The sequence below is a fragment of the Schistocerca nitens genome, chromosome 3, assembly GCF_023898315.1.
Source record: "Schistocerca nitens isolate TAMUIC-IGC-003100 chromosome 3, iqSchNite1.1, whole genome shotgun sequence".
Taxonomy (NCBI): Eukaryota; Metazoa; Arthropoda; class Insecta; order Orthoptera; family Acrididae; genus Schistocerca; species Schistocerca nitens.
The window spans coordinates 929,171,848-929,198,692 of NC_064616.1; the positions used below are offsets into that span (position 1 = coordinate 929,171,848).

General features: G+C 43.6%; 1 protein-coding gene across 1 annotated transcript in view; it reads right to left on the reverse strand.

Moving 5' to 3' along the window:
- The window catches only part of LOC126249004 (uncharacterized), a 536,950-nt gene that overhangs the window by 67,197 nt on the left and 442,908 nt on the right, over positions 1-26,845 (reverse strand). The window contains exon 8 of the mRNA XM_049950589.1: positions 16,055-16,239. Within this exon, the coding sequence (XP_049806546.1) occupies positions 16,055-16,239 (185 nt within the window). The remainder of the gene's footprint in view (positions 1-16,054; positions 16,240-26,845) is intronic.

The following is a 26,845-nucleotide window of genomic DNA, read 5'->3' on the forward strand; positions in this document are numbered from 1 at the left end:
GAGGGAGAAAAAAAAAAAAAAAACTGTGTCAGACTGAAATCGGTTTGGACGAAAAGGAAATAGAAGTATGATCCTCGTGAATGTAACTCTTTCACCATACAGTGGAGTGTGCGCTGTTTTGAAGCTTCTGGTAGACCAAAATTGTGTGCCGGACAGGGATTCGAACCCGGAACGTTGATTTTCGCGGGCAGTGGTATTGGTGGCTTTTTTTCATAAGTTTGTTTAACGAATTAGATATTGCGACTGAGCTATTCAGGCAAGACCAGCTACCATCCCTCATAGCTTTAGTTTTTTGGAAACAATCTCCTAGGCCGTCGCAAAGCAATTTCTCCACAATATCCTTTCTTAAATGAATGCTACTCTCGCACTGTATGCACGAGAACTTCTGCGAAGTTTTGGAAAGAGGAGAGAGATGACATCGGAAGTACAGTCGCGAGTCGTGCTGGATGGGTTTGTAGACAAGAACATCGCCCGCCGAAGGCAAGGTTCCGCTTTCGAATCCCTGTCGGACACACGGTTTTTATCTGTCAGGAAGATTCAAATGAGGCATTGAGTGAAAAGTTAGTAAAGAACATCAGAGAAGACACGGTTTGAAGAGATAAGCACAGCGGTTATACAGGCTTCAAGAGAAATTGGTCGTACATCCTGCTGGCTAAAGTATGTGCACAAAGATAAGAGTCTAACTGGTGTGAAATGAACGAGTACTCCATACAAGAGAATCAGATCGCCAAACTGTGAGACAGTGCGAACAAAAATCCGAGTAAAGCGCGAACATCTCGGTGGAATGACATCGGAGAAAGAAGAACGGGAGGCTGAGGGCGTTTGAAAAGAATGCAAATTAGTTTAGAACAGGAAGTTGAGGGCAGTTTGTTTTCTCGTATTTCACATATGGCGTATCGATGCGAGTAAAATATAAGGGAAAGACAACATTCTGTGTAATATGGAACCGTACAGAGCTTATAATCTCATCCGTCTACGCGTTTGATACGAAGAAATAAAACCGAAAAATATAAGCAAAAGCCGGGAATGAGGCGAGGAGTGGCAGTGACCAGGTGGGGCTGCGCCGGCCACAATGCGAGTCGTTAGGGCCTCGCCTTCCCTGCTCTTAATTACGCCACCGGCAAACCTTGTGACATTTCACTTCAAAATGAACAGCTAACTACTTTCGCGTCGAACTTGGCCGGGAGGACGTTTTTTCTATTTTTATCTTCTCTACTGTCACCTCGCTGCAGCCCTACTGAACTACAGCCGCAAACCACGGGTCGCAGTTTGTGACATACGTTTCACAATATTTCATCAAGCGTAAAATAAAATCATTAAAAAGAATCGTATTTCAGAATCATCAAGGCCGATCATGAAACAAACCTTAATCTACCAGTTTCGATTAAACAGACACCATCAGGTACCGTATGAGCAGCGCTTGGTGCTTCTGAAGAACGGTATGGTATTTCTAAAATCCAGGGGTAGTCATAAAGTTTCAATGACGACATCGAAAATAGTATATAATGTCGTGTGACTAGGGCCTCCTGTCGGGTAGACCGTTCGCCTGGTGCAAGTCTTTCGATTTGACGCCACTTCGGCGCCTTGCGCGTCGATGGGGATGAAATGATGATGATGATTAGGACAAGACAACACCCAGTCCCTGAGCGGAGTAAATATCCGGCGCAGCCGGGAATCGAAGCCGGGCCCTTAGGATTGACATTCTGTCGCGCTGACCACTCAACTACCGGGGGCGGACATCGAAAATACTAAAGTTAGGTAATCAGTTTTTCGTATATTGATAGGTATACGTCTGCAGTCGTGGCACACAAGGAAATCCCCGTGTATAGTACCGTAGCACATGGCTAGAGAGCCAAAATAAAACAGCGCAGTCCGTAGATAAAGAGGAGTACGTGCTCGTATTTACCATCTGTGCAGCGACATCGAAGCAAAATGTAAAGCAACATGCCTGGCTACAGATTGCTGACTCAGTACTACGTTATACGTTTGGAAGTTTTATTCTTTAAGGTAATGAAGTCTGAAGGGATGCCGCAGAAACGTTTTCATTCCTCGACATAAAAGGCCAGATGAAGTAACGCGTGCACGTCTCAGCTCCAACAGCAGCACGCTTAGTTAGGTACTGTGCTGTTCTGCAATGGCTACTGCTTTACTCTGAATAGTAAAACCGGATATCGACAAAGTGGTTGTGTTCACACGTCATCTACCTCTAGGTAATACTTCATAAGCTACTAGACCGTGCGTGTCGGAGAGTAATTTGTACAAATGTTGGCGACTTTCTGTCTTATTTAATTCGCGTATGATGCAATGGAACAATGACTATCTATATGCCTTTTTACTTGTCGAAATCTCTCTTAGCTAACTCTCAGGATCTTTTCGCTAGGTATAATTACAATGGTGTCATCAGAATCGTAGCAGGTTATTACTAGAATACAGGTTCTCTAAATTTGCACAACTGTGTTTCGCAAGAACAGCGTCATCTTGTTCCCACAGTTTCCCATATAAATTCCACGCTCACTTCTCTTATACCTTCATCTGCTGCGCCCATCTGTTACGATCTTACCACCTGGTCCCTGAGTTCGTTCGCTACCTACCGCCATTCGCACTTTAAAAGAGCGAGCAGCACACTAAAACCTCACCGTACCAGCGTCTTGTATGCTCACTTCCAAAAATCCTTCCAAAAGATCCGTTTGCCTTCCCTAAAACTGATTTTATATGTTTTATTTCAAATCGGTTCTTAGTATTACTCTGAAATAAAGTATTAAAAAGTACCTATGCATATCTACAAACGCCGGCCGCAGTGGCCATGCGGTTCTAGGCCCTACAGTCTGGAACCGCGCGACCGCTACGGTCGCAGGTTCGAATCCTGCCTCGGGCATGGATGTGTGTGATGTCCTTAGGTTAGTCAGGTTTAAGTAGTTCTAAGTTGTAGGGGACTGATGACCAAAGAAGTTAAGTCCCATAGTGCTGAGAGCCATTTGGACCATTTTTTTATCTACAAACGCCTGGTGTTAGAATCCAAGCAAGCGGATAATGCAAGAATAAACTTTATGACAGTAAAAGAATAATGTTATTAAAAATAAAAATGATGCATGTAAAACCAAAATTTGATGCTGGGTGACATGCAATTCCGTGCTGCTCTACCTGGTGCACTGTAGCATTCTTGGATCCTCCTTAGCATGCTGTCCGAAATGTCGCTGCTCATACTCGTTCCACTCTCTGAGGCGACGCAGTGTTTGAAGAGGATTCCCGTGACACCACACAGCAAAGTTCAACTAGCCCCCCAAGCATTCTCGACTGGTTTCATGCCATCACATAGCGCACACCATATTCCACTCTGTTGATGTCTGCCTCCGGGTAGGAGGGGGGGGGCGGGGCAAGGTGTTCCTGAGGTGTACGCGGAATGTTCGTGTGTTATCATCTTGAAAGCCAACTCATCGCCGAAATGTTGACTGCAGGGCTAGAACATAGTTTGGAGGAGCCTGTCCTGATACTGGACATCCCACAATTTTCGTCTATAGCGATGACAGGCCTCCAACATCCGTACACGATACCGGCCCAAAACATGACAGATCCACATCCAGAGACGAGCATTGATACCTGGTCACCTCCACACTCTTCTAGGACGATAATCAACCACCAGACAAACCATGCACTCGTCAGAGAAGACTACCCGCTGTAGGTAGCAGTCATCAGCTGGTACTGTTGGCTGCGAGTGACCACTTCAATGCTTAGCCTCTCACGATAGCTACTGAATGTTCGAAAGACGTCGCTGTGATGTTCGCTAGACTACGGTCGCGGTGGCACCGAAATAGGTTGATTCCATCTACGACCGACATCGGCCGAGGATGGCTCATCTTTCTGAATCTGTACGCCTGTACGTGCGCGGTCACAATGTAGTCGATCTCATCGCCCGAACGAACAGACTTCGGACGACACTCGGTGAAATTCAGACCAGTTTGTTTTCTTCGGTCGAATCGGCCGGCGTTCGTGCATACGAAATGTAGACTTTGAGAAATTGAAGTTTACGTAAGAAGGAAGGAGTTTGTGGCATCCAGAAGATGAAAAACACCATAATCGTGATTTAGCTCGGAATCTATGGGCGGAAATCGCAATTTCATTGGAAACCACAAGTAGGCAAAATTTTTATCGGAAATTCTTATTTTCCTGCCACTCCAGGGTTAGGACTAGGCCTTGTTCCGGTCTCACCATCTCGTGCTCGGTCTTCTCACAATTCTCTTGCCCCCTGGTTTATAATCCGTTGCTAGTTTAGGAAATTTTATCGGAAACATTAGGCGTAAATTACAAGCTTAAAAAATAATTTGTTCGAGTAAGAGGGGTGGCGTATCGTATGCTTAAAGATACTAAACTAAACTCCACCCGAACAGGCCATTAAGTCCCAACGAAACCGACCGGTCACCGTGTCATACTCAGCCCACAGGCGTCACTGGATGAGGATATGGAGGGGCATGTGGTCAGCACACCGCTCTCCCGGCCGTATGTCAGTTTACGAGACCGGATCCGCTACTTCTCAGTCAAGTAACTTCTCAGTTTCCATCTCAAGGGCTGATTGCACCCCGCTTGCCAACAGCGCCCGGCAGACTGGATGGTCACCAATCCAAGTGCTAGCCCAGCCCGACAGCATTTGACTTCGGTCATCTGACGGGAACTGGTGCTTAAAGATAGTAGTGAAACATTTTTGGGTTGTGGCAGGTGGACGTCGGCTGTTTACAAATAATTTATTACTGATTACTGGAGTTTTTATATCAGTAGGGTGATGATTCTGTTATGTGAGATGATTTGCAAATGTGTGTGTTTCGACTTTTTGCTGAATTTATTAGAAGTTGTGAAGAGTGTAACTGGACGGCCTCTGGCAATTAATTCTTCTTGCCGTTATGGGTGCCACTCTGAACACGGCATTGGTTCGGCGGGAAACATCATGCTGAAAACACTCCATGCCGTAATGTGACAATCCTCCCAGCATCAAAGCTTGAAATCTCTGTATTTCCATCTTTTTAGCGATAGTCGAGGGATTCGGCTGTTCGATTGATGATGTCAAATTAAACACCTTTCAGCCGTCAATTTTCAACCTTATTTCATTAGGCAACCAGTTTCCGCGCTTTATTATGACATCTTCATGCCTCTGACCGACGTGTAGGAATAACCTACCTCGCTTTTGATCGAAGCGGGGTCAGCAATACTGATATCAGCAGATACCTACTTGCTACAACGACCACTTCAAAGGCGGGTGATTTTTGAAGTGGTCACTGCAGCAAGTAGATATCTACTAATATCAGTATTGCTGGCCCCTGCTTCGATCACAAGCGGGGTAGATTATTCCTATTCGTCGGTCAGGGGCCTGAAGATGGCGTAATAAAGCGCTGAAACTGGTTGCCTAATAAAATAAGGTTGAAAACTAACGACTGAAAGGCGTTTAATTTGACATCATCAAAGCTTGAAATGTCCGTTGGAGACATGTTGACAGACTGGACAATGTATCCTAAATGGCTGCAGGCAAATGGGATGGTCCCTTGGAAAGGCCACGGTTCATTTCCTTCCCCATGGTTAAACAGTCCGAGCTTACGCTCCGTCTGTAATGACTTCGTTGTTGACGGGACGTTAATCACTAATTTTGCTTCTTTTTTGACGGTATAGACAAGCCACACTGTCCTGTTCACGATTGGAGATAAAAAGTTCTCTTCTCAACAGCACAAAGAATGAAGGTTTACTTTTACGTCCATTGCACATCTGACTGTATGTAGCGATTTTTTGAGGTCAAAAGAGTGGTGGGAAAGAAGTTTCTAATAAAAAATCACAAACTGTGTGAGTCATGAGTGTTGCTCACGCAAATATACAGTACAGTTACAGAATTATACAAGATGGATGCGTACGTTATTAACAGTCATTAGCGAGTAAGCAGTTCGTCACATCATTGCGCCTTGTAGTCGTCTCTGCGGTATCCTCCCTGCTTAACTCACAGCCTCTCCCCCACCCCCAGCCACTAGTCAATGTTTATGGGTATGCGTGGCCGGGGGAGTGGAGGCGGAGAACCCAGTTTGACTGGGAATCAGAACCACAGTACAAGTTGAGTCTTGCATACACACAATAAGCACCAACTGGGGATCGAATGGCTGCTGACACACTGCTGCTCTAGCGTCGAGCCAAAATATGGGATAGCTGAAACTCGAAGAGTTGGTGGCTCGCGTTTCGAGTTTCGTCTTTCCAGAGGACCTATTATCAGCTGATTGCGTAGCCATATATCCGCAAGTAGTTGGCCTATTCATATCGTTGTTGTCGTATGTTCCCCAGCGCGTAGAATGGTCACAGCCGTATCTCTCTTGTCAAGGAGGAGGCGCTGACTGCTAGCCTAGCATGTTATCGTAACTGCCACTACTTGAACCCAAGCCTACCAGTAGACTTTCAAACGTCACTCCAAAGTGGCAGAAGAAGTCGGGGTTATTATCAAAACATTAAAACCTGCCGCATTACTTGACTCAAGTATAGAAGGATATTTCATGAGCGGAAACGCGCATATCCCGTGCTTCGGCTCGGGCACACAGTTTACTCGGTTGGGATCTGCAGTGAAAGTTGCCTTTCTGCAACAGCGTGCTCTTTGCCTCACGAATTCCTGTGTAATTGTCCTTGACAATATGTAGCTTTATACAAGACAGTATTTTACAACCAACAGCATCTAACAAAATTAATCATTCAGGTCTTCGTCGGGAGTTAAAAACATCGAAACTTGCACCTGTGCGTAATATTTTTCTTTTACTCTGAACAACTAAACGCTGACCTAGCTTACCTCAGTTCTAATGCCAAAAGTGTTCCACAGAAGATGAAGTGTCCAAATTTTATCTTATTTATGTTTTAAAAATCGATGATTACTCCTCGTCTTGCTATAGTCTAGCTGCGCTGTCCGTCTAATGTAAAAACATAACGGCATTTTTCTTTTTCTTTTTTGCTTTTCTTGGGAGTAAAGTTAATGTACGACGACATTTTCGGACGCAGTAATACTGTAGTTGAGATGGTGGAGCACTTATCACTTTAAACATGGTGGTTGTAATTAAACTTTCGCTACTTGAGAAGGTCCTCATGAAAAATGAATGATCGTAGGACATTGAAACTTTGTGGAAACATTTTTAAGGACATGCGGAAGGTAGATAGCGAATAAACCATTGAAAGAAACACATTTTGCTTTCCACATGAGAGAGGAACATATGTTAATTGCGTGCCATGTTTGTGTTCCAGGTTACAAATGTTGCTCAATGTCACGAACAGCTGCATCCATCCACAACAGCCTGGAACCGCACTAGAGATACGACTTCACAGCTGTTCGCAGCACTTTTCGAACGGTAGACCATAGAAATTTCAGCTGTCGTGACACAGTTCGCGCACTGCTTGAAGATCGCACATTGCTTCCAGAATTCTCAGCCATCAGTAACTTCTTAACAATTCGTGGCGCAATTGGCCGGCAGCGTTTCCCTGGAGCAATTTCCAAATCGTTAGCTAATTCGAACTTCGGAATCATGTTCTTCAACCCCGATGTGGAAATAGGACCTCTCCGTATGCCTTTAATGTGTCGATACTCTTGAGGAGCAGCAGTACTATTGCTGTTTTAGCTTTACTAGTAAAGCCGTGCTCACCTTGTCCAGACCCGTGTTGATTGTCTGCAGCTGTAATGCTCACTGATGCTTCTGCTTCAGCACTACGTCGCCGTACCAATACCGCCGCCTAACGGCAAGCTATCACACTATCAACGCGCATTCTGCAGAGCACAGTATGAACATCGTTTTTATACAGTTGTGTACCCTTACGGGAAATAGTTTTCCGTCCCCCAAGTAGCGAAAGTTTAATTATAATCACCCTGTATATCACCAAATTCATTAAGGCTTTGGCATCGTGAACTCAGAGCACTTTTGGAAAAAAAACCTGTCAATTCGGCAGGTACATTAAGTATGGAAATCTCCGACCGTCAACAAATCGGGTGTCTAATTTCAAAGTTCAGTTGTAACCTTGTGCTCAGTCATTCCGAGGAATCGGATAAAATATGACATTTGGGGATTTAACGTTGAATAAATAAATAATGGAAACACAGTAGTGCATCTATAAAAGGTATTAGGAATATAATTTAAAAACGAGGGGAAAAAAGGCAAATGCAGCGTATCATGATAGACGGCGGCTACAAGGTGTCAGCCAAACCTGTTCCCTTTGCGGCACTTAAATGTTGTACACATGTATGACAGCAGCATGAAGCCGCAGCTATTGCAAATAAGAGAAGCTGACGGCTTCCTCGGTGCCGACGTCCGACTAAAAAAAAAAGTAAAATTGCCCGCGCCCTTGAGGTAGTGGCTCTCGCGTGGACCGGCGGCCTGTATTTATTACCGAATTACCACCTCGTTAATGCGTAGCGCCTGTTTACTGAGATTTATGGCCAGAAACGATTTAAAACAGCTGCTTTAATTGAAAGTATAATCCAAGATTAGACTGGCCCCTTTGCGTTAGGGTGAAATTGCTCGTCTGCCAACTCTTTTGAACGAGAAACCGCGAAGCCTCTCTGCGATTCATCTCGCCTCAGACATTTCCTTTTCCCGCCGGGGAGAGGAAAAAGAAGAAATCAAAAATAAACCACCGAATATTTCGCTTTTCGGATCCAAAAACCCACGCTGCAGGAGAGTTTTTACAGGAGAGGGTATTAACACCGATTGCGAAGCTTAGCCAAAGGTGATCCGCGGATGCTGTAGCTTCCTCCCGGGTGTAATTTGATGGCCAGACGGCGTACCTTCTGTCTGAAAGTCGTCTTCCCTTGAAATTCCCTTCTTCGTGTACTCGGCCGACAGCCGAACAGAATTCTTCACAAAAATTTACTTCTTGCTCAGAACGATCAAACTTAGGCTCGGATTTAGTTTTCCAATTTACATACTTTGTTGTTGTTCCCAGTCGGATTAACTATAATTTAAAATCGCTGACAGTCGTTTTTCCCAATGCAAAACAGAGCAAGAAAATTTCTGCAGAGTATCTCTATTTTTACTTCTCATTTAATTAACTACCCTAGCTTTACAGTAGAGATTCGTCGTCGTTTTCTCGTACATATTTTTTTCGGAATCTTTGCCCAAGGATGAGTTGAACCGTACAAGGGAGTTTTTCATATCTTTCCGACCTATTTTTTCACATTTGTTCAAATTATTCACTTACAATAAGCGTGATATGTCGGCGTTAAGACTCTGAATATACTGTAGACGTAAATTCATAGGAAATTTGTACGCTTAAGTGTAAAATCGTTCCTCGCATTAGCTCTGCCTCATGTGTCCCATCTTTTTCCGATTTTTGCGCTAAGTATCTCCTTCTTATGTATTATAGCCGCGCGGGGTAGCCGTACGGTTTAAGGCCTCTTGCACGGTTCGCGCGGCTCCCCCCGTCGAATGTTCGAGTCCTCCCTCGGGCATGTGTGTGTGTGTGTGTGTGTGTGTGTGTGTGTGTTGTCCTTAGCGTAAGTTAGTTTAAGTTAGATTAAATAGTGTTAAGCCTAGAGACCGATGCCCTCAGTAGTTTGGTCCTATAATCCTTACCACAAATTACCAATTTCTTAGGTATAATAGTGTCTACAGTCCTCTGCTTGATGTTCTATTTCTCTCTCCAATACTTTCCCAAAATTTTAGTCATGTTCAATTTCTGACGTGATTATGAAACCGTATATAAATTCAGTTTTCAGATGTATCTAACATTACAAAGGTTTACTCTACTCTACTTCATGTCTTGTGTGACTGAAATCGGGTGTTGATATTTGGAAGAGAATGGAGACCAAATCCGTCGTTCCCTCATCAAAGGAAAGATTGCAGGATTCGTTGCTTAGCGGAGGCCATTACAAAAGACAATAACAATACGATATATTTGAAAAAAAAACTGTCTATTTGTGCGTTTTTCATTGCTTTTCAAACCGAATACGCTTCACTGCAGGTTTCTATGAATGAAGTCGTGTAGTGTTTCACAAGGATTTCAGCACTTCCTACCTCTTACAAATTTTAATTTGTATGAGAACTTACTTCGACCTAATTTTACAGTCTCTTGATGCTTTTCATCGTCGATTATAACATAGGAACCGCATAACCCATTTTCTGGGTCGATAACATTTGTTGTGTTGTTGTGGTCTTCAGTCCTGAGACTGGTTTGATGCAGCTCTCCATGCTACTCTATCCTATGCAAGCTTCTTCATCTCCCAGTACCTACTGCTACCTAAATCCTTCTGAATCTGCTTAGTGTATTCATCTCTTGGTCTCCCTCTACGATTTTTACCCTCCACGCTGCCCTCCAATACTAAATTGGTGATCCCTTGATGCCTCAGAACATGTCCTACCAACCGATCCCGTCTTCTGGTCAAGTTGTGCCACAAACTTCTCCTCTCCCCAATCCTATTCAGTACTTCCTCATTAGTTATGTGATCTACCCATCTAATCTTCAGCATTCTTCTGTAGCACCACATTTCGAAAGCTTCTATTCTCTTCTTGTCCAAACTATTTATCGTCCATGTTTCACTTCCATACATGGCTACACTCCATACAAATACTTTCAGAAAAAGACTTCCTGACACTTAAATCTATACTCGATGTTAACAAATTTCTCTTCTTCAGAAACGCTTTCCTTGCCATTGCCAGTCTACATTTTATATCCTCTCTACTTCGACCATCATCAGTTATTTTGCTCCCCAAATAGCAAAACTCCTTTACTACTTTAAGTGTCTCATTTCCTAATCTAATTCCCTCAGCATCACCCGACTTAATTCGACTACATTCCATTATCCTCGTTTTGCTTTTGTTGATGTTCATCTTATATCCTCCTTTCAAGACACTGTCCATTCCATTCAACTGCTCTTCCAAGTCCTTTGCTGTCTCTGACAGAATTACAATGTCATCGGCGAACCTCAAACTTTTTATTTCTTCTCCATGGATTTTAATACCTACTCCGAATTTTTCTTTTGTTTCCTTTACTGCTTGCTCAATATACAGATTGAATAACATCGGGGAGAGGCTACAACCCTGTCTTACTCCCTTCCCAACCACTGCTTCCCTTTCATGTCCCTCGACTCTTATAACTGCCATCTGGTTTCTGTACAAATTGTAAATAGCCTTTCGCTCCCTGTATTTTACCCCTGCCACCTTTAGAATTTGAAAGAGAGTATTCCAGTCAACAATGTCAAAAGCTTTCTGTAAGTCTACAAATGCTAGAAACGTAGGTTTGCCTTTCCTTAATCTTTCTTCTAAGATAAGTCGTAAGGTCAGTATTGCCTCACGTGTTCCAGTGTTTCTACGGAATCCAAACTGATCTTCCCCGAGGTTGGCTTCTATTAGTTTTTCCATTCGTCTGTAAAGAATTCGTGTTAGTATTTTGCAGCTGTGACTTATTAAACTGATGGTTCGGTAATTTTCACATCTGTCAACACCTGCTTTCTTTGGGATTGGAATTATTATATTCTTCTTGAAGTCTGAGGGTATTCGACTACATTAGTAATACAAAAAGAAAACAAGCAATATTCCCTTCTCAAAACTTCTCTTTTTAGCTTTCAGAGCTTTCTTGTGCTCTACAATTACTGCAATTATTGCAATTTATCGTATTTACAGACGTCATAACAAAAATCTTGTTTCGTTAATTTTTATCGACATTTAAGTAATGCGCCTGCTAAAGAACTAAGTCTAAAATATTTACATCTTTCAGTACCTTAAAACAAATCAATAAATGTCATCAGCAAAGTTGTTTTCTGACTGCTGCGATGCAGCATAGGAGTCAAATCTTCCTACCGCGAAACTGCTTCCGATTTCTCCTCGTAGTATTCTCCTTCACTGCATTAAGACGATTTTCTCTATGTTCAGTTCACTTAGATGATTCTGTTTTTGTCGTCTCACCGTGATTTTTCTGCAATTTACTCGATGAATTTCAGGAAAATATTTACTGTATTCTACAATTTGATTAAGATGGAATGTAAAAAAATTGTACGAATTGAGGGAATTAGCATTAAACGTGTTGCTGGAAGGGGCTCTCTGACAAAGTTTGGACACTTCTTGCTTTTAATTTTATTAATCAGTAGCATTTCTGTGTTTCTATATGAAATCATAATCGGTGCTATATGCGTTATTTCGTGAGTATTTCTGGTAACTACAGAACCGATCACAATACGAAAAAACTGATGAAATTTTAAGAAACAACATCCTCTAACCACAGTTAATCACTCAGAAAAACAGGCTTAAGTGTGTATACCCCGTTAGCCTAACGCTGAAAATACTTCTACTACACCATTAGATTACAGGCATATTCATGTCATTACCTGAAATACGGTATTGTTTTTAAAAAATAGCCCTGAATTCGTTGAATTGTCAATTAAATTTTCGTGCTGACTACCAGAACATTTATAAATGAACTAATCTCAACTTTATTTCAGACGTATTTGGTTCTCACTTACAGGCGTTCCAATGTCACATGGTTCCCTTGAGATATTACTCGGGATTTCAACTGCTGGGATAAATTTTGTGCTTGGAATTGTAAGGCTCTCTCCAATGGCTTTCGCGAGCAGGCGCCAATAATCTGTTTCTCTCAAATTTATTTAGATGTCTTATTAATTATGTTCAAATGTTTGAATTTACGCGCACAACGACCCGACTGGCTAACTTCAATGCTGATTATATCGCAAACGCCGCAACGTATCGATTTTTTTCTTAACAATTATTTCTCAGTACAACCTCCCTTGCAATATCCTTACAAACTTTTCAGGCTCTTTATAACGACCCTGTAAATGAACTGAACTAGAAAGGGCTAATGCCCATCAAAGTCAACATCTGATAACTGTCTACCAGGCTAGGAGCCAGTTGCCTCTACTCACAAGAATATCCTTTTTCGTCGCAAGATAGTGAGCAACTGAAATACGTGGAATTGTCACGGATTTCACAAGTGTTGTATGAAGTCTAGTAGCAGTAGGTGGAACAGAGGTAACACTCGTCAAAAAGTGTGTGTGTGTGTGTGCTTTTTTTTTCGACGCTGCAGCTGCTGTCGTGGGAAGAATGTAGCACAACACTCGCAATACTGCAGCGTTAAAGCGTCGATTTGTGGCACGGGGAACATTGTACACAGATAGTTACTCGCTTTCCCTGCATCGCGCCGGACTGTGAAGCGTGGTAGATTACTTGTTCTCGATATAAGTGGATGGGTCTGAAGAAGGCGATGTTTCAGTTTTTTGTGCGCCTCTAGCAATCTCTTGGCCAGGGGCTTCAGCATTCATATCGCCGTGCCTAATTCTGTTAGGACGCTATAGTAAATGTAACACTCACTTCTTCTTTCGCTCGTATTATTCACGTCTCGGTGCAAGTATCTATATGCTCACGTAAAGGTGAAGTGCCCACCAGGGGTGAAGCAATACCTGCACTTTGTAATGAGAAAGAGGAAAATATTAAAGTTTACGGTTTTGAACATTTCTTGAAAACGACTGCCAACAACCATTACGTATTTTTTTATGCACCAACACTCAGCTGTTTAATTGCATTTTGTTTTAAATACCGGCTTCGGTTTGTAGCATCATCTCATCTTAGGGTCTAATACTCACTCATTCCTTTTTATTATCTACACCTATACGTTATTCTATATTAGTCTTTCATTGATTCTGAGATGTTACAGTTTTCTTTTTCATTATACGCTTTTTCAACTGACTTGTAATTTTATTGCAATTTTTTATTCTTTACCTACTTCTGGAGTCAATGTTTTCTGCAACGTGTTGTAATAATTTTTAACACCGGATGCATGAAGAGGCATTACTTATATCTCTGCTCTGGCTTGTTTGGATACTCTTGGACATACGGCATTTAGTGCAAGAATACCTGTTTAGTACAGTAGACGTTTAGCAATTCAGCTGCGGCAGTAATTATACGGATTGCCATGTGAATATGATATGCTATAATATGTGATTAATATTTGATCATTTCTTAGTATTAATTTATACCACCTATGTATAATTGATTAGACTTCATGTATTTATAGTTGTTTCATGTTTTGTCTTGTCGTAAGCGGATACAGTACTGATGGTGTAAACCGAAGCCGCTAGTTATGAGGAAAGACAACTAGGCAGATACGTCTCACGTACGGTTCAGTGAGCCCTCTGCCAAACACTTATGCGTGAATTGCACAGTGGTTATGTAAACGCAGATGTATAAAAAAAACTAATGCTTTTGATTAGTATCGCGTGTTCAAATTGTGTTTAACGATAGTCAGCATGCTGTGTGGAATTTTTCTGTAGTAGCTGTCCTCTCTGCTATGTGGTTATTACCTCGTCCCACATCCACGAAGGTACGGAACACGAAATGTGAATGTACAACATATTGAACACATAAAGAATCCTACTTTGTGGCATAGTTAACAGAGAAGTTACGATGAATACCTTCGGCGTAATGGTATAGATATATTACAGCTTTCTCGGCACTAGAGTATTAAAATAATGAAATTCAATCAATTAATAACATTGTTGTGAGTTCTAGGAAAACAAATGTGGGAAACTACTTCATGTAACAGAGTTTTTACTAGTCGCATACCCAACGGGCAGCTGACATACGAGTACAACGGGGAAAAAGCACGGAGGGAAGATTGAGAATTAACCTCTTATACAATGAGCAAGTAGGCGACGTATGAGTCAAGTAACAGTTTGAGTACTTCTGGCACAGAATAGGCGAACTCTGAGCCGACATTCGAGGAAATATGAATGGCCTTCAGAACGTACCTGCGTCTTCGCTCGTTCCTGTCTGTTTTCACAATGGAGGAAGTACGTGGCACATTTGAATCCACTCTATTCCTCCCAAATGTTGTTTCTGTTCCTACACTGCCAACATCACCAAACCCTGGTTGTGCCCAGTAGAAGTGCCGGGCTCGAACCCTATTAGTGTACATTTTTATCGTCACAGGAGACGTGGCGGCGCATAGAGGGTGTGAGACACTGCTTACATCAACAACAAAAATCTGTTCTCAAATCGAAGTTTGTACTGAACAGCACAGTGTTTAATAGGCACGGATCTCCCTTGCCTTCCTCCAGCCTTACAACTGATTTATCCAGCCAGTCATAGTGGGACGCACAGATTAACATAGACTCTGAACCACGGTGCAACTTGACATTTTCTGCATCAAAAAATCAGTGCTAAAGATGAAAGAAGCGATGAGAGACAGACTTATCGACGACTGACCCTCGGACCGGGGCCCAAACTGGAGATGCAATTTTCTCCCACAGCCAAGGTTCGAACCGGCTGCCTCCGTATCGAGCGCCACCACACAAGCGTGCGTTTGCTTACTCCGCTACGAAGGAGGGTCGATATGAATATATTGGAGCCTTAGAAGCTTTTTACATGAGGTGCTGCGGAAGACTGCTAAAGATTAGGTGGGTAGATCAGAAAAATAATGAAGATGAGCTGAATCGCATTGAGGAGAAAAGAAATCTATTGTAGGACTTGACTAAAAGAACAGGTCGGTTGATAGGACATATAGTGAGGTATCAAGGAATCTTCAGTTTCGTAATGGACGCAGATATATGTGGAAAAATTATAGAGTGAAACCAAAGCTTGATAACAGTAAGCAGATTCAAGTCGAAGTAGCTTGCAGTGGATATGCAGAGATACTCAGCCTTGCACATAACAGACTAGTGTGAGAGCTACATCAAAACCAGTCTTCGGATTGAAGACCGCAACAGCAACAACAGACGTGTTTGTCAGTATTCGTTCCCAGTCCTCGTACCACTGGAAAGTACTTGATTGAAAGATACTCAGCACAACTTCCATCTTCCAAACCTTCTATAACGTGCCCGATCTGTCCATCCCAAATGAAGGCTCCAGCCCTCTCCCTTCCTGCCAAACCGAAATCGTACTATCCCCTAATTATCATGCTGAAACTATCTGTTCTTCGCAGCACGAACATCTAAAAACGTTTTCCACGAAATAATACACAATACTGGAACGTTATCGTGTGTGTCCAGATAGTGGCCCTACGCCAGACCCTCGCAAGCAGCTGTTGGGCGAGCAAGCTACAGAGCCACAGCGAGTCGTACCTTGGATGTGTGGGTGCGCAGGCTGGACTCGGTGGCGAAGCCCTTTCCGCAGATGTTGCAGTGGAAGGGTCGGTTCTTGGCCCGCTCCACCTGGGCGTCGTGGTTGCGGAGGTGCTGCTGCAGGTTCGACAGCTGGATGAAGGCGCGCCCGCACTCTGGCAGGTGGCACTTGTACGGCCGCTCGCCTGCAACGTCAAAACACACCGTACCAATCTCACACTAACACTTGCAATATTCATATTTTTTCATTGACGCGAACAACTTTCACCTTGCACTCAAAGCAACTGTTCAAACTGACGACCGCCTAGTTACGGTTGGTTACTGATGCATCCTCTCCCACACGATCTGATAGCATCTACTCAAAGTATACGTTAGAATCTCAGATAGGACTACAGGTCGAGACTTTAAACCTCATTTACTGACCTAGTGATACAGGCTGTCTCAAACCTTCAGGTTCAAAATTGTGCAGATGGTGGACCAGCTAAAAGTGACAAGGGAAGCATACACCCCAACCCAACAGGACACCGATTTTACTAATCTCTCACATGAATACACTACATACTTAACGGTAACAAATGCTGCTTTGATACGATGCGCTTGTCAATCCATTCTAAGAAAGCGAAGTTAAAAGTTTTACGAGCCTGTCGACTACCATACGAGGACACGAGCTGTCGAGCAGCGGCGTCAGCGTAACCGGTTAGGGGGGGCAGCCAAGCAGTGTACTGCCATCCAGCCTGGTAACTTTTTTCTGAACCTTCTACAGGACACATGTATCGCTACGGTTATGACCTGTTTACAAACAAATCGATCACTTCTAGTATCGAAATGAGGAGATCTGCAACACAGCACGTAGGAAAATAGGCAATCACGGCCCATTTCATTCGTTTAAATTCTGGGGAATTTTGCTGCCGAGCGAAGCTTCAAGTCTCTCGTTTTTACGTTGACTCGCGTGACACTACTGCCAACCTCGACGTTCGAGAGCTAGCTACAGATTGTCATTGTCGCTATGTCTGTAACTTGGCGAACTTGTCTGAGTACACTTATTTGTCCAAAAATAGAACTGTACTACTATTGCAGATTTCGTATTGTCTCAAACACGACAGAATATCGATCTTCCTGGCAGATTAAAATATATAGAGAATATCAGTTGAAAAAGTTTAATTTCCCTCTTACACTACTTCGGTGCTAGGAATTATATTAAACGTCACCTCTTAGATCACTGCAATACGATCTTTGTATGTATCACATAGTAATTTCACAAAATAAAGATTTCTTTGAACAGGTCTGCCGGACGTTTGTGTTTACAGGGCAGAGAAAAGAGTCGTAAGAGGTGAGAGCCGACAGCCTTAGGCTGGGCTTCCTCCTCTCATTTTCTAATTTATTTCTTTAATTAATACTAATCTGAGGTCCGATCATTTGTATTAAGACGAGTTTGATTTCGTGGGGGTTATGAGTGATTGCGAGATTTATCTTTAATTGGTTCTTTAGTTTATTTTGTCTATTTATGTCGTTTCATTTTGAATACGTTCTGTGCACGATTTTGGCGATACAAGGTGCACGGGGAGGTATTTACAGCCGCAGCCTACCCGTGTCGCGAGGGCCGGCCCCGTAAGAAGTTGGGAGGAGGACACAAGGGAAGAGTTGGCCTGGGTCGCATTCTCAAGTGGCGGGCGCCAGCACGTCGGAGCATGCCAGCGAACGACGGAGGTTTCCTCCGGAAATACGGTTGTAGACAACACGAGGGACTCAACTGTCTTTTCAAAGGACTCTCTATGGCGAGAGGGATCAAAAACATCACTCTGTTGCTAAAAAAGACGAGTCTCTGGAATGTCACTGAAGCACTGTTTTGAACAGATAACATGTTTCCTGTGTTTCGTGAAACTGAAGGGCACTGTGGGTTTCTTTCTCTGCTTGTGGGAGCGGAAATCGTAACCGATGTGCAGAGCCTCGGAACAGATTTGGGAGCCCTTCGCTATACGCGGGAACGTTTGTGATTGGCTTTTCCTTACAGATTAAGTGGTAGTTGATATAATATTGTACAATCCTTTCATCGGTATTGACTTCTGAGACGGAGCTCCTATTGGCTCTGGGAGTTGCCCAGCACGGAGATCAGGAGGAGAGAATCGAGCAAGTCTGGAGGGCTATTCGGTCACAGGCTGAGTTGGAGGATGTTGGTCTATTCAGCAGCAAGCAGTCATTGACTTGGCTTGCTCACCGAACTCGGTACTTTTCGCGTCGATGACTCGCAGAAGTGGAGGTTCAAATGGTTCAAATGGCTCTGAGCACAATGGGACTTAATTTCTTTGGTCATCAGTCCCCTAGAACTTAGAACTACTTAAACCTAACTAACCTAAGTACATCACACACACCCATGCCCGAGGCAGGATTCGAACCTGCGACCGTAGCGACCGCGCGGTGCCAGACTGAAGCGCCTAGAACCGCTCGGCCACTCCGGCCGGCGGAAGTGGAGGGAAGCAGTTGACGATATACATCTGGTCAAATCGCGACTGAAGTCGGCTCATTTACAGCGACGGCAACGCTTGCTTTCCTACCGCAGTCGTTAGTTCAGCGCTACCCACAGAGTTAGTAATGAAGTTTAGGAGCAGTCGATTTATGATTTAGTTAACATGGGTTTGTTAGATGGTGGACACGTGTATTTGCGAGACTCGCCGGAGCTTACTATCATAGAATCTTGGGCTTTGAGCAATGTTTATTACTTCAGTTGTGATTTTATTTCGAGTGTGATATGACAGAATTATTTTTCTCATTCCTTGCAAGTATGGTCTTACCTCCTAGTATTTCAGCTGAATGTTAATATCATTATTTTTGCTGTTTATGATGTGTTCTTGTGTACTGTCATTTTTTTTACATAACTCGCATTTGCTTGAATTTTTCTAAAGTAGAGGAGAGCATTTTCAAAACATTAAAATTGAAATATCCAGGACAGTGAATTTAATTTCGTAGTTATATTTCGCGCCTTTCCTTTACTATATACGGGGACTCCATCGCCATAACTTTGTTACTAGGGCCTGTCGAGGTACTTACTGCTGGCCGCTGTGGCCGAGCGGTTCTAGGCGCTTCAGTCCGGAACCGCGCGCCTGTTACGGTCGGAGGTTCGAATCCTGCCTCGGGTATATATGTGTGTGATGTCCTTAGGTTAGTTAGGTTTAAGTAGTTCTAAGTCTATGGGACTGATGACCTCAGATGTTAAGTCCCATAGTGCTTAGAGCCATTTGAACCATTTGAGGTACTTGCTAGCGTTTCCGTTGCGCGACACTTGTACGGTAACTGGGTTTATGGGAGCAGTCTATTGCATGAGAGTCCAGGCGTGACGGGCTCTTTAATCGAACTTTACTTCGAAGCTCAGACGGCGTCTCGCAGGTTAGACGACGACATGCACCCGTCTTGTTCCTTCGCCAACAGTTTTCCATACTTCGAAAGTTCGAGATCTGAAAATCAAAGGCCGGCCGAAGTGGCCGTGCGGTTAAAGGCGCTGCAGTCTGGAACCGCAAGACCGCTACGGTCGCAGGTTCGAATCCTGCCTCGGTGGTGGTGGTGGCGGTTAGTGTTTAACGTCCCGTCGACAACGAGGTCATTAGAGACGGAGCGCAAGTTCGGGTTAGGGAAGGATTGGGAAGGAAATCGGCCGTGCCCTTTCAAAGGAACCATCCCGGCATTTGCCTGAAACGATTTAGGGAAATCACGAAAAACCTAAATCAGGATGGCCGGAGACGGGATTGAACCGTCGTCCTCCCGATCCTGCCTCGGGCATGGATGTTTGTGATGTCCTTAGGTTAGTTAGGTTTAACTAGTTCTAAGTTCTAGGGGACTAATGACCTCAGCAGTTGAGTCCCATAGTGCTCAGAGCCATTTTTTTTTTTTTTTTGAAAATCAAATCTCTTTCGGAAAATCAATACAGCAAAGGCTCGCACAAAAGCTACAAGGTATTTCTGCCACAATATCAGTCGCACTGCTCATCTGCTATGGCCATTCGTACAACCACCCCTTTCGTAGCAAGGGAACACTCCAACCACAGAACCCAGAAAGATAGCAACGGATGTTTCTGATCACAGTGACATGTTCATGTTTCCGTGTTCTGATTTTGAATGAACTCTGATATTACTCACCCACTGGGCTGCAACGACTTCGGAATTAGTTTGACTTTCTACACGATGTACGTTGCTCTAGTTAATCACTGTGTGTGCTGTGGATCAGTGTCCTGGTATTCCTTGAGCGGTGAGCTGAAATAAAAATTTGAGCTTTCTTGGTTGGTTGGTTGTTTGGGGGAAGAGACCAAACAGCGAGGTTATCGGTCTCATAGGGTTAGGGAAGGATGGGGAAGGAAGTCGGCCGTGCCCTTTCAAAGGAACCATCCCGGCATTTGCCTGGAGCGATTTAGGGAAATCACGGAAAACCTAAATCAGGATGGTCGGACGCGGGATTGAACCGTCGTCCTTCCGAATGCGAGTCCAGTGTGCTAACCACTGCGCCACCTCGCTCGGTGAGCTTTCTTGCGAGTCAATAGGTACACTGTAATGGAATGTTTAGAACTAATTTAAGGGCCGGCCACTGGTGGCCGAGCGGTTCTGGCGCCACAGTCTGGAACCGCGCGACCGCTACGGTCGCAGGTTCGAATCCTGCCTCGGGCATGGATGTGTGTGTTGTCCTTAGGTTAGTTAGGTTTAAGTAGTTCTCAGTTCTAGGGGACTTATGACCTCAGCAGTTGAGTCCCATAGTGCTCAGAGCCATTTGAACCATTTTTGAACTAATTTAAGGAAGATTACAAGTAAACATTCTTTTGACATCCAGGTTAGAAGAAACGGAGCTCTACTTCCATCGAACAAGGACTGTGAGGGACATGGGCCGGCCGGCCGAGGTGGCCGCGCGGTTCTGGCGCTGCAGTCTGGAACCGCGTGACCGCTACGGTCGCAGGTTCGAATCCTGCCTCGGGCATGGATGTGTGTGATGTCCTTAGGTTAGTTAGGTTTAACTAGTTCTAAGTTCTAGGGGACTAATGACCTCAGCAGTTGAGTCCCATAGTGCTCAGAGCCATTTGAACCATTTTTTGACATGGGCCGGCGTCTTGTCACAAATCATCTGGGTACTGTCTTGGAGCACTTTAGAGAAGTCACTGGAAGCCTAAATTCGAGTGGTCGGGCAGAGTTTCCGGGCACAGAAACAGAGAAAATCTCGTTTAAAAATGCGACCGAGTACCGCAGTACAGAAAAAAAGTGAGCTGGTTAAAGCTGCTTCGCAGAGGAAACTGCCTGTCGCCTGCAGTAAATACTCATAATGTGAGAACTGCATTTCTTCGTGAATTTATTTTCCTGCGTAACGGTGTTTTTTATTTTAAATAAGCACTTTTCTCATTTTCGACAATTTAATTTCGCTCTCTAAAGCATCATCAAGCGACCTTTCACAAGAATTGCATTATGTGCTTAAAGCACGTCTTTTTAATTTTTAATTGTTGACCACGCCATGTGATGTTGCGTGATAGTACCTAGCTGAGCGAAATTTGTTATTCACAAATAAAATGAAATAAACTGTTTATTAAAGAAACATTTTCGGGCAAGAAAACGTGTCCGGCCATCCTGATTAAGGTTTTCCGTGATTTTCCTAAATCGCTCCAGGCAAATGCTGGGATGGTTCCTCTGAAAGGGCACGGCCGACTTCCTTCCCCGTCCTTCCCTAATACGATGAGACCGATGACCTCGCTGTTTGGTCTCTTCCCCCAAAACAACCCAACAACCCAACTCGGGTAAGAAAAGAGTTTATTCAAGAAATGTACTGCGGCTGTTGGCCAAAATATAAAAAGGGATACTGCATTTGAAAACTGAAATACTCGTAAATACCGGTATCGAACTGTTTGTCGCTTGACCTAATTTGTTTACAATGCTTAACTGAAAGAAATCGACTTCCTGAAAGTTTAGACATGTGAATAGAAAAATATACGCTATAAATAATAATGGTACAGAAGAATAAAAACGTGTTATTTACACGCATACGCAGACCGTTATTAGACGATTTACGCTATACGTTCCAAAGACACAGTTAGATTGGTTACATCTGTAGAAATACACGACAAACATGGTAAAACCGCAGAGGCTGCTTTCTACGAGTCGCTGCAGACTGCAGCTGGCGCGGTGACAACAATCCCGTTGTCACGAATAGCTTACAGAGCGCGTAACTCGTTTGCAGTTGAGGGCTGCGGCGGCGGCGGACAAGGTGAGGAGGCGCTAGTGGACAAAAAACGGGCCGTTGCGGTTCACATGTAAATTACTCATCTGCGCCGGAAGCGCTCTTGGCAACTCTTTCTTCGTGGCGCTCATGTGCGCCGAAGCAATTAAATTCGTGTAACTGTGCGTGGATTCCTGCAACGCCTCTCTCTAATTTCATCACCTAATTACGAGTAAAATAGAGTGAAATCGATACTCATTAGGGGTTCGTCAGGTACCTTCACCGGTTTGGGAGAAAATGATACGTCCACTCGCAAGGGGATATAATTAATGGGGCTAAATATATGTTTTATCGATTGAAAACGCTCGTTCATTTTAACACCGATGCGCGCTAAATTGGGCTGTGTTTTAAGATCTCACACCCTCTTTTCCGACCGACAACCTTTATTTTCACACAATCACTTACAGCCAACTGCTTTTCCGAGACTTTCGGCAAACTCCTTCGAAAAGGAGCAGCCATAACGGGCACAACGTCATACGTAAACAAACTTACTGCAAGGGAGATAGTTTACAGTTGCAGGTCTCGTATAATTCCAGCTAACTAGACGGCAGGATGGCAGAGGAAACTGAACGTAGTGTCACTGAAGGAACCCTCACAGTGTTCCTATCTTGTAATAACCAGCAACATGAAAGATTTTAAACTGCTTCAGCTACGTAAATTATGTACTGTACAAGCGACTGTACAGCGCACGATAGAGATGGTGCGTGCCCCAGTCCTCCTGATTACGAAAAGGAGATATCTCGTCGTGGGCAAGTATGTGAAGGAACCATCGCATTATACGCCTTATGGAGTTTAGAAAAAGCACGGAAAATCTAAATCTGGATCTGAATCAGCAGTCCAGTGCCGCCTGAACGGCCTTGCCTCCATAGTTATTCCGTACAACGCATTTACTAGTTTGCGCCCTAAAAAGTACTCAGAAACCATGCAGTTTCCAATATAAATTGCTATACCAGAGCTGAAAACTACTACATTGGACAGCAATATTAGGTTGTAAGATAAATTTAGAAGTAGAGCACAGCACACGCAGCCTTGTAGAGTAGATTAAAAAAAAAAAAAAAAAAAAACAGAACATAATGTAGATTTAGGACCACGCCAATTGAGGGAAGAGGCTCAAACTCTTGCTGACGTCATTGCCTAGTACTAGATAGGGCGTTAGCTGACCAGGAGCAAAAGGCTGAGTGAGGTGCTGCCTCCTAGACAGCATCAGTGGTAGTAGCCTACAAATCTAAACTCTTTCCTCTCTTCCTATTTTTCTTCCTTGCATACATATATTTTTTTAAAATTTTAAGCATTTCTGTTTTGTAATTAGTTATAAGTTTCCAAGTATTTAAAACTGATACTTTCTTAAAACTCTAAGAGGCAAATTTAACTTAATTTTAAGTACACGCACTATATACTATCGTGAAAACACGGTTAGTCCTAGTCGCTAGGCGGCTGGTCAAATGTAGATGGCAGCAAATAAAAATAAAAGTTTACGAATTGCTTATAACAACATACGTATTTAAGAACATGCTCCAAGTTTGCAAACGATACCAAACTGATCCGTCAGTAAGAAAAATATAAAGCTGTTAGTCTAGTAATCGTTGATTTATTCGCCAACATAGAGCTCGTGAATTTCATTGGAGTAATCACTACTTTTCGGTATCACTCTTGACGAGACTTTAAGCCGAAAGTGCATGACAAAAAAAAGAGAAACATTACCGAGCTGAACGTAGGTCACTGACATAAGCACAGTTGTATATTTCATTCGATTGACTTTCGACTTTGTGTAGCACTAAAGTGTCTCTAACATAAATCATAATTTATTTTTAATCCGAATAGGCGAAATGAGTAACGGGTTGGTTCGGGATAACAAAAAGAAAGGGATGCGCTTTCATTTGGTAAAGATTTTTGCAAAAAAATCGTTATTTCGAAATAATAGTTTTACGCTTATCATTCCTTACAGTATAGATAATCTTGTGTTTGATTCCATCCGCAGTTCCGGTGAAGGTGGAACTCCGCTCTGCTGCGGCGTTAAGCATATTTTGTCAATGAATTTGCCAGGCCCATATCACAGACATAAACACGAGTTTACATCAACTTTTACGGCAAACACAGGTCGCTCTGAAACGGCTGGACACCCCTGGGGGTTCCCAGCATACGAAGGAGATGAGCATTTTTTTCCCCTTTTCTGTTTAAGAAATTTGAGATAGGACGCGGAGTATTTGTAAAGAACGGGGGGCGAGGGGACAGATTGCTTCCCTACCCTTTTAGAGAATTTTATGAATTAACAGAGCGTTCATCATTTGTTTCCATCACGAATACGTCATCGGGAACAAATGGAAGGTAGCAGCGGGGGAATAAAGAATGCTAGCCGTGCAGCGGAGGCGCACCCAGCACTCTGACCTCCTCTTTTTCTACCCAGAAATACGGCTGCTTACTTGCGCCGAGATCTTTTTCCTGCCATCTGCAGGAATATATTCGTGTTCAGGTATGAAGCGAGCGTTTCCGTAGGAACTAGGCTTTGCAAGTGACTCTCGTTGGTGTGTTAAGCTCGCATATCTAGTATCACTGTAAAATGATCTGCGGATCAATAAACAACTAATATCCAGTCCCTGGGATGTTAAACACAGAAAAAATATATTGAACGTAATATCCCATTATCGGTGCGAACCTCGTCCATCGCCTATTGTTAGAGACGCAGAATATTTCAAAAGGCTTTCGGACTGATGATCCACACTCGGAGGCCTTCAGAATCATCTTCTCTCGCCACTGGATGTGACATAATTGCACTCGGCCTTACATCGAGTAACGTAACAGTATTCAGAGAAAATCTAATAATTATATCATAGCATTAGTAGTGATTTTATTAGCTAGAAGTCGCGGAACTTGTTAGCTTCCATCTGACAGACAGCAAAGCAGCAGGGTGCTAGATGACATGCATGGCTGATTACGCAGCCTCAAAGCATCCAGGCGACATGTAGAGAAACAAAAACAGTGGACAGTTCTGAGTCTCGTCAACACAGCGCTAACTGAGACGTTAAACCCAAATATATATTCTTCTTTAATAGGTGGCTAGAATTGCTGCCTCGGGATCACGGGGTCCCGGGTTCGATTCCCGGCCGGGTTGGGGATTTTCTCTGCCTGGGGACTGGGTGTTTGTGTTGTTCTCATTATTTCGTCATCATTATCATTCGTGACAGTGACTAGATTTGAACTGTGAAAAACTTTGGACTGTGTAAAAATTGGGACTTTGTACGGGCGCTGATGACCGCGCAGTTGAGCGCCCGACAAACCAAACATCATCATGCTTCAGTAGGTGAACCTGCGATAACAGTCGCCAACATACTAATGGTGTCCACCGCTAGAACAACTGAATTAAACAAGTCAACATACAAAATTGCTGGAAAACATTCGTCTGCTAAGCGCAGTGATGGAATTAATGGAAATGGCACAAAATTGATTGCTGAATTTAACGAGTGTCTGGAGAACATAATAACAACGAAAACGGCGCGTAGAAGCAAAATATTCGTGATAGGACTACCATTGTCAAACATCTTGTAAATTATACAGACGCAACAAAGAATTTTTGTGGCGCGTGAGACAAGAAGTCTGGTGTAGTATTTGATATGGCGGACGAGTCTCTTCCATACTGCTGGCTGTGTTTGTATGGAAGAATGACACTGCCTTGTGTCACCGTAGAGGTTCGGAGCGGTGTAAGAGAAAGTAGCAAGTAGTGTGTATTAAACGATTTCAGTTGTCAGTAGTGTTCCCTGACGCAAACTTTCTCCGGCATGAGGAGCGCATCTTTCGCGACGATAATACTCCAGCTCATAGGTTCGATTTAATTTTAATGAATACTAGAAAGAAATAACACGGCCTATCTAGGCACCACGGGACGTTAGATGTGACGTGCATGTACGGACGAACAAATGATTACAATTTCAGAAAAATTCGATGAATTATTCAAGAAAAAGTGAGTCACAAATTGAGCAAGTCAACAACGCGTTGCTCCAGCACTAGCCCTTATGCGAGCAGTTATTCGGCTTGGTACTGATTGAAAGAACTGTTGGATATCCTCGTAAAGGGTATCGTGCCAAATTCTGTCCGGTGAACGCGTTAGATCGTTAAAATCCCGATCTGGTCGGCGGTCCCTTCCCATGATGCTCCAAATTTTCTCAACTGGGGAGGGATCCGGAGACCTTGCTGACCACGGTATGGTTTGGCAAGCACGAAGGCAAGCAGTAGAAGCTCTCGCATTGTGCGGGCGGGTATTATCTTGCTGAAATGTAAGCCCAGGATGGTTTGTCGTGAAGGGAAACAAAACGGGGCGTACAATGTCGTCGACAAACCACTGTGCTGTAACGGGGCTATGCATGACGATCAAAGGATTTCTACTATGAAATGATATGACACCCCAGACCGTCACTCCTGGCTGTCGGGCCGTAAGCTGGGCGACAGTCAGATTGATATCCCTCGGCTGTCCGGGTCGCCTCCATCAGAGTTTAGTTCGAAGAGGGACTCATCACTGAAGACAGTTCTACTCCAGTCAGTGAGATGCCAGGCCGAACGTGC